General features: G+C 45.3%; 2 protein-coding genes across 6 annotated transcripts in view; both read right to left on the bottom strand.

Moving 5' to 3' along the window:
• Positions 1 to 3: 3 nt before the first annotated feature.
• LOC118506647 (A-agglutinin anchorage subunit-like) lies at positions 4 to 5372 on the bottom strand. 2 transcript variants are annotated; one of them, XM_036044048.1, is made up of 10 exons: positions 5151 to 5372; positions 4282 to 4420; positions 3975 to 4141; positions 3512 to 3665; positions 3156 to 3421; positions 2728 to 3082; positions 2455 to 2661; positions 2259 to 2378; positions 2000 to 2179; positions 4 to 1915 (listed from the first exon to the last, which is right to left on the bottom strand). In XM_036044048.1, exons 2-10 carry the CDS (start codon positions 4382 to 4384, stop codon positions 1584 to 1586), a joined length of 1884 nt encoding a protein of 627 aa, XP_035899941.1. In that variant the 5' UTR covers positions 4385 to 4420; positions 5151 to 5372; the 3' UTR covers positions 4 to 1583. The 2 variants fall into 2 exon arrangements, with proteins under 2 accessions (XP_035899941.1, XP_035899940.1); XM_036044047.1 differs by having other exon boundaries at positions 4282 to 5012; positions 5151 to 5334.
• A 613-nt stretch (positions 5373 to 5985) lies between these two features.
• Positions 5986 to 13180, bottom strand: part of LOC118506649 (ras-related protein Rap1) — a 28656-nt gene continuing 21461 nt past the window's right edge. For all 4 annotated transcript variants that reach the window (XM_036044052.1, XM_036044050.1, XM_036044051.1 and 1 more), the window contains exons 3-6: positions 10083 to 10190; positions 9864 to 9992; positions 9601 to 9753; positions 5986 to 9519 (exon numbers count right to left, since the gene is read on the bottom strand). In XM_036044052.1, the coding sequence (XP_035899945.1) occupies positions 9430 to 9519; positions 9601 to 9753; positions 9864 to 9992; positions 10083 to 10190 (480 nt within the window). In that variant the 3' untranslated portion in view covers positions 5986 to 9429. The remainder of the gene's footprint in view (positions 9520 to 9600; positions 9754 to 9863; positions 9993 to 10082; positions 10191 to 13180) is intronic.

Genomic DNA, 13180 nt, shown 5'->3' with positions numbered 1-13180 from the left:
ATCTATTGATTCGTAATTTTTATTAGACTAATGTACTTTTCATTAACATATCTTGATATACTATCTCTTGCGGCTCCGCGTTTACCCGCACACCGTGCCGTTCGCTGATTGGATGAGATCCAGCAATGGGATCTACAGCTCCTCTACAGGCCCACACACATACCCTGTTTTTTCTTTAGGTAAACCCGTGCGGTTGCCATAGTGCCACTCTGTCCCAAGGGTTCCGAAAAAAGTTACCTACTATATTTACTGTCTTATTTTTTGTTTTTTTTTTTTACACCAGCACATCATGCAGCTCACAGATAACTTTTTGTGCCGATTACTCTATTCTATCCCCAAACCGGACTCCTGTTCCACGTTCGGGTCAGGATACTCTTCTACCACTAGTTTTTGACTTGAACAAACTGCCAATCTGCACATGATTCGAGCGTTTACGTTCCTCCAATGCAATCAAATCTAACGGATGCAATAATGAACGGTTTGTACGAAAAATTGATCGCTCCCTTCCAAATAATTCATTTGAATTAGCCAACCTTTTCCTTTGGCAGTTGTGTAATCTACTCCTTTCCCGATTTTCTTTTTGGAATCATTTTTGTTTTCTTTTTTTTTGTTGTTGCACGGAACAGAAAGGGAATATTTGCATGTGTGCATCTCGCGTGTCTTAAAATATAATTGCATAAAATAAATCAAAGATGCATCAGTATCACAATATGTAAAGAGTTTATGACATTACTTTGTTGATCGATTAGTAAAGTAAATTGCATACTTTTCTTTGCTTTTCCCGTTTAGCTGTCGCGTGGTTTACCGCCACTGTTTCGACGCTCTATCTGCGGGGTGTTGTAATTAATGTATTACCACCCATCCTCTGCCTATCACTAGTGCCGCGCGGCGATTATGAAAGTAGGAGAAAGGAAAACCTCGTAACCGGATCGAAACACGCGAAACACCGGTCTGATCTGCTCGGTGTTGCAACCCCCGAACTGCTGCTGCATTGAATATTAATTTGATTTATATATCGCAAAAACAGGGGGGTGCGCGCGAGCGCTCTAGCCCAACTGGAATTGTGTTGCACGCTCGCTAAAACAAAAGTATGGCTAAATGAAAACGAAAGCGACGTCGGAAAACAAAACAAACAACAGCAGTCTTATAATTTTGATTCTTTTCCAATGCAATTATTGGGGTTGTGCAATACAATGCGCGCAAGTACTCTGGGTTTGCGTGTCTGCCTCCACTGCGAAGCCATTTTGTTTCGATATATTAATAAACTCTTTTTTCCCGTTGCTACACTATATCAGCTTTATATGGTAATCCGCTTTCATTTGTGTGCTAAAATATATATATATACTAACAAATCCAATCCATAGCTTTCGTTTGTTCAGCGGGGGTTTTAAACCAACATACCAACCACTCACTGTGGTGGCGGCGGATTTGCGCACGGAATTGACTCGATTTTCCCATCAATAGTTCCCCATCTTAAAGGAAGAAGGGATTGCTGCTAGATCGTAATCGCGCGGGCTACATGACTTGCCAGCTCGGATACGCTCGGATTTAAAAACGAAGCATAACCTACCTGCTCGGCGTGTTTAGGTCATCGAACCATACCGTAGCGATGACTCACCGGCCGCACCGGACGATGGTGAAACGTCGTCCACGTCGTGAGCGCTCGAGCGCCGGAAGTTGAAGCGCGGCACACGGACGGAATCCCGTAAACTGTCCACTAGCCGCTGGTGAAACGTTTTGTACTCCATGTCGTCATCCAGCGAGCTGGTATCGCCAAAGTTAAAGTCGGCGACCTCAACGATGAACCGGTCCCGGTTTTGAATGTAATACGCCATTCCGTATACCACAATCAGCACGGCCAGCAGGCAGAACCCGATCGGCACGATTATCACCGACAGTTGCGACTTTTGTTGATCTACAATGAAGCAAAAGCAAATCGCAAATACAAAACTGTTTGCCGAAACGAAAGGGGGGCTGCAATGCCAGCAGAAAAACGTACTTTCGTAAAACTGAATGCCGATCTGGGTAAAGTAGTTCGACACACGGTTCCGAACGAAGATGACGATCGAGTACTGATCGTTGGTGAAGAAGAAGCGATGTATCTTGTAGCGACACTCGGCCGTACTGGACGGTTCCCAGTCGCCCTTACACGTCTCGTTGCTGGTCATGTTGTGCTGGCCTGTAAACGAAAAACAGCGAAAAATAAACGTTTGGCTGTAAGAGAGAATGATGATGCTTCTCGCAACACCACTCATTACCATGATTCAAATTGTAGCAGAACTCGAACGGAGGTGTACCGCTACACTGAAACACAAGATCGACGGGCTGGCCTTGCTTCACCCACTGCTGTCCGGAAACGTTAAATTGTGCAATCGGATCTGTTTATCGAGAGAGGGAATACGCGTGATCAATCATTGAAAGAGGCACAATTTATCAGTGCAAAACGCAACTTACGCTGCACGGTAAAGGTTCGCTGAAAGTAGCCGTACACCTTCTTCGGATCCGGTGCCACCATCGAGCTGTTGTCGCATACGAACGGTTGATGTGCATCCTGCAAGTTGTAAAACCGGTCCGATTTCTTTGCCACGCGTACGAACGGATCCTCGTCAAGCGTTGACGCTTCCAGTGGCGTTTCCTTCGAAACATCTGGCAGGATAATATCTAGCGAATGGGACGATGCTCATTAAAAACCGTATTGCCCCAAGCTTGGTTCTGCGCTCTACTTACTGTTTCGATCGGTAAGATTCAACAGGACGGGACTGATAGAGTCAAGGGCGTTCGCCGCTTGCTTGGATCGTTCTGCAGCTCCTCGTTTGCTTCTTAGCTCACTCGGATGATTCGTTAGCGCAGAAATGTCATTGCTCGCTGGCGGCTTCGTTGTTGTGGTAGTAGACTTTGGTGTAGTGCTGGTTGTAGTGGAAGGCGTTGTGGATGTTGTTGTTGGTGGAGTAGGCGTAGTAGTGGTGGTGCTCGTGCTGGTAGTGGTCGCCGGAGTTGTTGTGGTGGTAGTAGTAGTAGTGGTGGTGGTTGTAGTAGTAGTAGTTGTCGTAGTAGTTGTGGTTGTCGTCGTTGGCTCTGGCAGCTAGAGAAGGACGATTAGAAACGCATTGAAACACTCCCAAAATCACACAATTTAAGAACGCTATTGTTCCTACCTTCTCGAAGGATGCAACGACCAGTGCCTCTATCGAGTAGGTATTGTTTTCCTGGGTGAAGTTGCTCAACGTGGACAGCTCGTCGGAGGTGCCAATGTACTGGCAGTTGATGAACCAGAACGTCTGCACGTACGCTGCCTTTGCTAGGGCGCGCCGGTCAGAATCGGATAGGGTAATCGATTGGTTGACCGGCACCGTGCTCGACACATACGTACTGTTGATCAGCGTGTCGTTCTGTATCAGTTGAAGTTCGCCGTTCAGCATACCTGGGCGGCGAAAAAATTGGAAAGCAGGATATACAGTCAGAAGGATACAGTTTGGGAAGGAATACAGAGCAGAATCGAATGCAGTCTTACTGGTTAGATTGAACGTCACCGATGCCGACGCAAGCTCGTATGGTATCACGACGAACGTTTTCTTCACCCGGATCGTTGCCTTATACGTGCCGGGCTTTACCGGATGTGCGTACATCACCGTCCAATTAAAGTGTGGGCTTTGCGACGTAAGACCCTAAAACGAGAGGAATCGGATGAACGGAAAGCATCAGCAAACGACATTGCCGACAACGGAAGGAATCAACCGAGTCAAAAGATGGCATTTAAAACCATACACCGCCACTAATTAAAGAATCTAATCAAATCAAAGAGAATTTTAGTATAAAAAATCTATGTGCAGCATTGTAGGGGCTATGCTATCATCGCCTTGTGACGATTATTAGTGCATGAATTTCAACTATTGTTCTCTTTTTTCTTCGCTCCTTCTGAGCTGTCTGATAAGCTTCTTTCCCGTATGCTGCCGGCTCCTTTCCGGTGAACTCACTTCTAGCGTATGTTGCGGAGAAGTGTTGTCTGACCAGTCGACGACATAATTATCATTAACCAGGGCCCCATCCGTGTACAGTACGGCGCTGAACTGGATCGTCATGTTCAGTCCTAGAACAACAGATCCGGAGGATTTCAAATCTATCCGGTAGCTGGAACCGCTGGCTGAAAAAAAAGAAGCAAAAAAGCATAGCCAAAATTAGAACGGATCATGTTGGGCCTACTATGATGATGAGTAATACTGATAAACCCTTGTCGCTTGTCGCTTGTACGTTGTACGTCAAGGCTTGCTTTGCCTGACTTACCCGTACGCACTAAGCTGGACATGATGAGCACGATGATGGTGGCCATGGCGGGAAGGGTATCCCGGCACGTTACTCCACGTGCAATCCGGTACGCGGAACACATTTCGGAGGGAGGGAAAAACACTGCACTAGTTCACCACTGGCGCCGGAAATGAAAGCAAATAAAATAAATCTTGTTGGATTGCACGGCTTCACACAAATCGTTCACTTTCACTCTTCCAGCGCAGTTTGGCAGCTCGTACAGGCGGCTACAATGTAAAGCAACTGCCCGTGCCGCTTTCCACATAGATCCGAGGCACGTAACACGACCTACACCATTCAGCTCTCTCTCTCTCTCTTGCTAGTTACAAACTTGTACGCACTGAACAATATTTCAATGTAAAAATGCGATGAGACGGTCGCTTCAATTCAACACACGTGTGGCAATAGTTATTCTGCGGCTTCTGCTCGTCTTGCGACACTACGCGATACGCCCCATATGGACTATGTTAGCCCGACCCGCGCGTCACAACTACCCAAGGGATCCGGTTTTCAGCACCCGCCTCCCCAGAGCGCTTCTTCCCCGAGATAGGAGCAGAATGTTCAATATTTGTTGAGCCGCTGCTGGCGGCAGACGACCAGCGGAGACGCAATTTCACTGCACCGCCTGCACACACAGAGTTCACCACAGGCTAGCGAAGGGTTTTTTTTGCTCGCGGTCCCGCGACACGTCTTCTCCGCACAAAACCGAACTGCAAACGGGAAAAGGATACGGTCGAAGGATCACACTAACTAAAACATAACAACAGACGAAACGCAAACTCATGCCCCACAGCCCCACAGCAGCTCGCTCGCTCGTTTCGGTTGTGTTGTGTCACAACAAATCGTACTTCGACCAGCAGCGCTCCTTGCTTTCTGTTCACGGTGGCACGGTGTATTGGTTTCCTTTTTCTCGTTCGTCAGCAGCGCTCCCAACGTTGGGTTACAACAACGAGCGACAATAACAATAGCCGCGCAGCGCAGAAAAAGTAGTATGACGATGGTGAATTGGTGATAAAATCAAATGACGCGAGACATTACACCGTATACGGCACACACAGAGAGCAAAATACACCCACCGCAGATGCACACACCCATGCACACCGATGCAGCTGTCAGTTCGCGGGCTTCTGTCAAAAAGGGAGAGAAGCATCGATTTAAATTGACCGTTGAGCGCTACAAAGTAATCGTAATGCAAACACAATTTTCGGAACGATGACTAACACCACACGGAAGCACGGAAGCGGGGTTATGTGCATGCAACAACGATCCGGCAGTGGTTTCGCTTTATGTCTTTTGTATATACTTATGTATATATACTGTTTTATTCATTAGAAAATAGATTGTTTTGTTTGCAGTTGGTTACACAATTAATGATCGATCCAAGGTTTTTCCTACCGTTTTCCATTTGCTTTCCCTATGACTTTTCTCCTGTCCGGCCCCCTCCTCTGTCGCACCCCCGTAGAGGTGTACCTCTCCGTCGCAGAGCAATGATATTGTAAGTTTAAGGAGCTTTTCTTCTTCTTGTTGCCAGAATTCCCTTCTCCCGGACAGACGCTACAGGATGGGGAGTTTGCTATTTAACGTACACAACACCGATGTCTCCGGGATGGTGCTCCGTATATTGCCGGGCGACTTTCATTTAAATAGTGGTTTCTTTGCTTTTCTTGTGTATGAATGTGTGTGTGTGTGTGTGTGTGTGTGTGTGTGTTTAACCTTTTCGATACTTTTAATTCGAACTTGTAGTACTATATAATACTAATCCATCGTTACACAGTTGATTGGAGAAGGCAGAGATGGAGTGATGAGAGTGATAGAAAGTGAGCAGCAGCAGCATCAGCAGCAGCAGCAGCAGTAGTGTTGTGTGTGCCCTTACTGTTTCCCGCATCCCTCAACAGGGTATAGTGGGGCCATCATCATTCTATTCCTCTATTCGAACTCCAGTATTTTTGCGTAGCACACCCCGCATTAACACAACAGACTGTTTAGAATCTTTACCGCCACGGCATATATCAGACAATTCGTTACCAAATAGTGGAACAACAAACAAGTTAGAAACAGGACAATGTTGAACACCGAACTCAGACTTTTCTCCCTACACCGGGATCAACGAGATACACGAAACATTACATTGCTAATGCGTGTTGTCTGTCCTCCCTACTGGTTGCTATCCATTCCATATAAAGATCGCTCGCTCGCTCTAATCCACCAAAAGCTGACGTGGTTTTTAACTTATAAGCAGCAGACACAAATTGGTATATTGAAAGTGTTGCAAATCAGAGGTACCTTGTTAACCATTGGCGCACACACGCACGCTTGTGCGCCCGTGCCGTTTGACTACTCTTTCCGTACACAACAATTGCTTCGATATCTGTGCGCTCTCTAAACATTTACGATACAAACTAGCCAGGCTGGGCCGTCGTTCCACACACCTCACTACGCTCTCTAGATAAATGGTTGAAGGGGACAGCTGTCTAGCCATGTAACGGTGGCACATCCATTATTTAAATATCTATCGAACGTCGTGTGATCAAAAGATGTGTGTTTGTGTGTGTGGGGGAGATTAGGGCGGAAAATCCGAAAAGGAAAGTCCCCATTCATCAGAAGACAAAGTGCAGGTGCTATCGTCACCGTCACACTTACTGGGATGGAAATGTGTAAAGATGGTGGTGGTTTTTCACTTCTATTTTGTTAAGATTTTTAGTGACACAACTACGAGAGACAATCAACGACTCACACACACACGTTGACCATCAACAACACGATCTCATCTCACACACCTAATCCGGAGGAAGAGTAAACCGGTTCGCTTGATGCTACTACTTGACGTGTCCGAGATACTTTGCTATCTGTATTATTTTTCTCTAAAATTGCTGTTTGCTTTTGTGTAGAATAATATTGCATTGCAAATTCAAGTCCGTTTTTCTCCGCCCGCCCAACAGCAGCGATTTGAGGATCGTCGCTGCGGGATCGACCATTTTACTACTGTTGATATGAATAGGTAAAGTCGAACGGTTTGCATTTTCAAAGAGATCGGTGCGCAATAACTGACTTACACACACATATCCAAGCAATGTTTAACAACTTTTAGCAAGTGACGATGATCTCCCTGAAGTTTAAGGAGTTGAAGAAATCAAAATTGGAAGATAGTTTTTCACTGCTAGTGCTCTTCTTCATGGTTTTGGCACCGGGTTTCCTCCTAAAACAGGAAATCTTACCGATAAGCCGACTGCTGCTAATCAGAAGCAGCTCAAGAAAGTGCTGATACAACAAACAACAAACAAAACAAAAAAATGTAGGGCTAATCCCTAGCGCGAGTGTCAATTACACAAATTTACATTCCATCTAATTGCATGATCAACATTATCGAATCAACCACCTCTGCCAATTTCCGTGTCTTGTTCCCCATTTGCTTTCTTCTGTTCTTCTGTCGACTAGCTGTCCTCCTTTTCACTCCATCCCAATTCACATACTTAAACCCCTTTGTTTTGTTTATCTACGCGTTATCTAAGAAAGTCCATCCAGATTCAGTCAGACAGAGAAAGGCTTTAGAGAAATGAAGATTCAGCTAAGGAGCGATCTACAACAAAAAAAATAAAGGAAAAAAACGTCGAACCATAAAATCCTTTCACTTCGCCCTTTTCTCGTCACACGTACCTACTAATTTACACTTGACGTTATCACACACACACACCACATGTACGATCAATTCCATTTGCCAGGGGATTTCGTCGCAAAAACGCGGCTTCATTTATTTTCTCGCTTTTTCGCGCCCGGGTCCATCCATCCATCCATCGTCATCATCAAGCAGTACAAATTAAAAATAATTATAATTAAAACCCTATCGTCTGCGAGCGCGCACACTTAATCAGAAACGGGATTAGAACATGCGGTAGGAGGAAGAATAAGAGGAGTCTATAAAAAAACGGGTGAAAAGTTGGTTAGCATCGGAAAAAAACGGAAAATCTTCTTTCAACGGCAAACCTAACGTAATAGAACGGAGGAGAAAAGAGAGTAGAAGCTAAATAGCCCTGTATAAGGTATAGTGTGAGGTTTTCCTTTCCGGTTTTACTTAGAGTAACATCATCATCATTCATCAGCTTGCGATCATTCGCGATCATTTTCGTCTGGTCTTTCTATTGCAACAAATGAGGAGTGGGGGTGTGTGTGTGCGGGGAGCAGTGGCATTATCCGCAGGATTTTCCTGTTTTTTTTTCGCCTAGTTTTTTCATCGTTCTGTCCCTCCCCCTCTACTGTTAAAACTGTACTGTCCCGTTCTATTCGCATTGAAGATCCTCCCAACGTGACAGACATTGTCCCGAAAATTTGTGTCTCCATGTGAATGGTTTACGGAATGGTGTACCCATCAATATGCACCTTTCGCGCCATGAATATGATCAGCGAGGATGTGTTTGCTCTGTTAATGATTTTCTTACATTAAGCGTGACACGCTTCGTAACCATCAGTTTTACTACTTCCCCTACCCGGGTTGCACTCGGTTTACTAACCGTCCTCTTCTTGCGCTCAACTGTGTCCTTAGTGTACTTTTGCTGTGTCCGTTTCGCGTGAATGCATGCGTGGTTCCACGATCTACGCCGGTACGATCGCGAGAAAAATTGCCGCACCACGCCTGCTCTGCATGGGTTCGTCTCTGAAGGGTCCGAGAATGTGTGTGTGTGTTTGTATATGTATATATAGATAACTGCTCTTACCTTGCTCCTTAAACTTGCTAATTATTTCCACCATTTGTTAATCCCTTATCTTGATACACGCAGCAGCCACCAACCTTCACTCCTCTGAACGCTGATTATCTTCTCATCTTGCTTGCCTGCTGGCCCCTGCTTGCTTGCTTGCTTGCTTGCTTTCTGTCTAACATTTAAATCCTTTTCGTTTTGAATCTTCTTTCGCTGAACTTCACACACACACCTTCACACACAAACACACGCACACATACAAACGCGCACACACACACACACACGTACAACGCCTAAAGTGGACTCTCCTATGGATTGTTCTTATACGACTGCGTGTTTGTACATGTGTGTGTGTGCTTGTGGATGTGTGCGTGTGCTGGTGAGCGTGTAGCGTGCGACATTTATACTTGTCCAATTTTGTCCCTAAGTAGCTTTTTTACAGCAGCACACAGAGCGATTTCTTCTTTTTATTGGGCTTCCGTTCGGGCGATTTCTTGTTGATTTGTTGCACTAAGTCATAGAAGATCTGCAATGGGCGTAAGGATGGGGAAAGCGATTAGTAGAGGTAGCCAAGAAAGAACCAACAACGAAACAGTCAGGGACTTACGTCGTTAACATTAATTTTAGCTTTGGCAGACGTTTCCATGAATGCGCAGTTGAACTGCGAGGCTAGACTCCTGCCCAAATCTTTGCCCACGACTCGTTCGTCCTCGAGATCGCATTTGTTGCCAACCAGCACCATTGGAACGTCATCGGTATCCTGTTGCGGAGTGTTGGAGGGAGTGATAAAAATGATTAAGGTACACAACTTATCGAACATGTATGAGACAGCCTCCCGCAGCTAGCTGTGTTACAGCCACGGCCACCTACCTTCACCCTCAAGATTTGTTCCCGCAGGTCCTGCAGATCGTTGAAGGTCGACTGTGCCGTGATGGAATATACTAGCACGAATCCTTGGCCATTTTTCATGTATAGATCCCGCATGGCGGTGAATTGTTCCTGAAAGGGTGGAAACGTAGTAGAGCGTTAGTGTGAGGTTTCTCATGTCCTCCATACACACATACACACAGTGCATGTGCTTCAACTTACTGTGCCGGCTGTGTCCAAAATTTCCAACATGCATTGCTGACCGTCCACCTCGACCTGTTTCCGGTAGCTGTCCTCTATCGTTGGATCGTACTTTTCCACAAATATGCCCTGCAAGAAGAGACGGTAGATGTAAATTAAAAATCATTAGAAGAGTGTACATTCGCCAGGCTTCTTATCATCATAAAAACTGTTTTAAAATCAAAGTCCCATCCTCTATCTCTGCCTATGCGAATCTCAGAATTCTCGGGCTTTGATGAGAAAATACCCACGCAGCAGCAATCAGCCTAACATAATTCCACATCCTTCCACAGCAAAGGCACCACACCACCACACACACAGATTGGCCCCAGTCCCACCACAACCGAAATAACCGCAAATGAAGAAATGGAGCTTTCTCCTGGAATGTGGTAAAATGTAAATAACCACCATCTTGGCAAGGTAAGGCAGGTAGGTAGGTAACATCAACCCATCCGTCGCCGTCGTTTCAAGCAAATGAATTAATAGAAAATTAAATTGAATACTGCTCTCAGCCTGAAACACGAGGACGAAACGGGGACTTGTAAGGATGCATCACCAACCTGATGCTGTGTGTGTGTGTGTGTCTGTATTCAGCACGCAAAACTACACACCCCGAACCATTTAAATGGAAGGCTTTACTTGACAAATTGCGGCTCAGCAAACAGCAGCAGCACTTGAGAATGGTACAACCGTCAACCATGGTCCGGGAAGACAAACCCCGTTCACACAACACACGTGTGTACGTAAAGGGTTCGGAAAAGAAGGGGTTTTTTCAACTTTGCGGAACGAAATAAAAAGTTTGAGCCAGAGCAAACAAAAACCCAAAGCGATGACTACTGCTGTTCCCGTACCATCGTATTCCGGGTATTCGTTTCACTCAGGATTTGATGGAATTTTTCAATTAGTTTTATGAAGGTTAAATCCGATGGGAATTCGGTGGAAGCCAAGAGTCGAGATCTTGTTCAATATTTGTTACTATTATCTATCTTTTTATAAAAGTTGCAATAAAGCTATCCATTTACTTGTAAATAGTAACGATTTTATTGGCCAGGATGTTGGTAAAGACAAAATGCTTATTTGAATACAATCAAGCATTTAGGTATAGTCTGAAAAATCCGATCAACAAGCTATATCGGTAACAGTGGCAATTAGTCCTCCTGTGTTACCGATAGACGCCTTGCCTTAGTCGTCCAATGGACATCTTTATCTTCAGGGTCTTTTCTACCAATAGACCCCACTTGTTCTTCTTTTTTCTTGGCCTAACGACCTCTTAGGTCATGCCTGCCATTGCTGGCTTACTAGACTTATTGATACCGCATAGCTGGACAGTCGTTCCTCATTATGGGGGAACGGCCCAGATGAGCCTTAACCCCGGTCCTGCCGTGTAAAGACCGGCGCCGCTGTCGCATCTACACTGCTGCCACAGTTAAACCGCAAGTGGATCCATAATCCATACCAGACAATAGATGGAGAGAAATGGTCGATAGCAGCCCATCACAACCTCCAAAAACTAACAAGCTTGTCGGCTTGCTAATAATTGATCCCCTCTCCAAATAGCGCACTGTCCCCAACATTCAAATTAAAAATGTACTTCCGTTTTCCAACACCTTAATTACAGCATTTCGTTCATAAAAACGAATGCTATTAGAGAGTCAAATTCATTCAGCTAAGCCTTCATTCAATGGGGGTTTTCTCCGGTTGGAAAGCGATTGATTTTTCCTTCGTTGCTCCAGAGTCTAGGCAACACAATTTACCCCAACCTAAAATGAAAGCAGCAGAACGAAACACCTCAGGATCGTCAAAACTTCATCATTATCGGGAAGGAAGAGGAAATTTTTTTCTGTGCCTCAATCTTTTTGAACATACCACGCACACACACACGGTGGCAATTCTGTGAGGCTAGGCCAATTATCGCCCTACCAATTACATTAAGAATTTATTTCCTTACCAAGCAACCGAACCGAATGCCGTTCGTGACGTGCAAATCAACCCAGTCAGTCAGAGGGGGGGAGTTGGCCCGTACTTCCTTTATTTCTCCCTCACTTCAAATGCTCTTCTAACGCCGACCCCTTCATCGTCTCTCTAACACACGGCATATCTTTTCTTCCGTTTGTAAGGAAATGAAAATATCTGAGCGCCGCCCGGTTCATTTCATGGCATGTTTCTGATTCATTATTATCAAAAGTCGTCGTCGCCAAAGAAACGGATTTCTAGGGAGAAGTTCGCTTTCCCATTGGAGGCCGGCGATAATGGAAACCTTCCGAAATGATCAGCAATGGTGCCCTCCTCATCCGTATACGAGCATCATGATGTTTGGAGGTTCAGGGTTTGCCGGTGTGTGTGTCGTCTTTCTGTCAGAGGCTTATCTTTGCTTTTAGGCCAGATTGGACAGTTGAAACGATCTGCCCGGTCAAGCACACACATATTATGGCACACTGGAGCTGGAATGGTGTGCGGTGGTACAGGTCTTATCAGTGGCCAACGGACGGGCGAGCGTACGAGATGTGAAATAAAAAAGCCCTCAAAGTTCGTCACTGCATCGCTGCGGGTCGGCGGCGTGTATCGCCAACGATTGCAGTACGTTGATAGCGAAGAAACGCACGAATCAGTGAATGGTTTGCTTCCTTCGGCAATCACTACCGCCAGTGCCACCGCCATCCCACTTCATCGGGCGTTATCATTCCCTCACATTAAAGCGAACCGTTTTCCTGCTAGTCCCGCCGGCGTGCAATGGGCGTGGAGGTTTAGGGCGCTCAAATGAATATTTTTAACTTCAATGCACAACAGATGAAGAAAGCATTACGCGATCCGTACCGATGCTCCCCGCTGATTGGATTAATAAATTGGGCACGTGACAACACTGTATTTGTCGGTCGATATCTTGGAATTATTGGATAAAAATACTTCCAATGATCCAATGGACGACTCTCTTTTTAGTCTTCCAATAATTTAATATAATTCAAAGAAGCTACATCATCTCAATGTAACACAAAAAGCATCTTTTAAATCCCATGAAGTGGAAAGCGATCACAGCCAGGGAGTCAAGTTATCGTTAAATAAGCACACAACATTGCTCCCTC

The sequence above is a fragment of the Anopheles stephensi genome, chromosome 2, assembly GCF_013141755.1.
Source record: "Anopheles stephensi strain Indian chromosome 2, UCI_ANSTEP_V1.0, whole genome shotgun sequence".
NCBI classification, from domain to species: domain Eukaryota; kingdom Metazoa; phylum Arthropoda; class Insecta; order Diptera; family Culicidae; genus Anopheles; species Anopheles stephensi.
The sequence above is the reverse complement of the archived record's forward strand: the minus strand, read 5'-3'. Positions and strand labels throughout refer to the sequence as shown.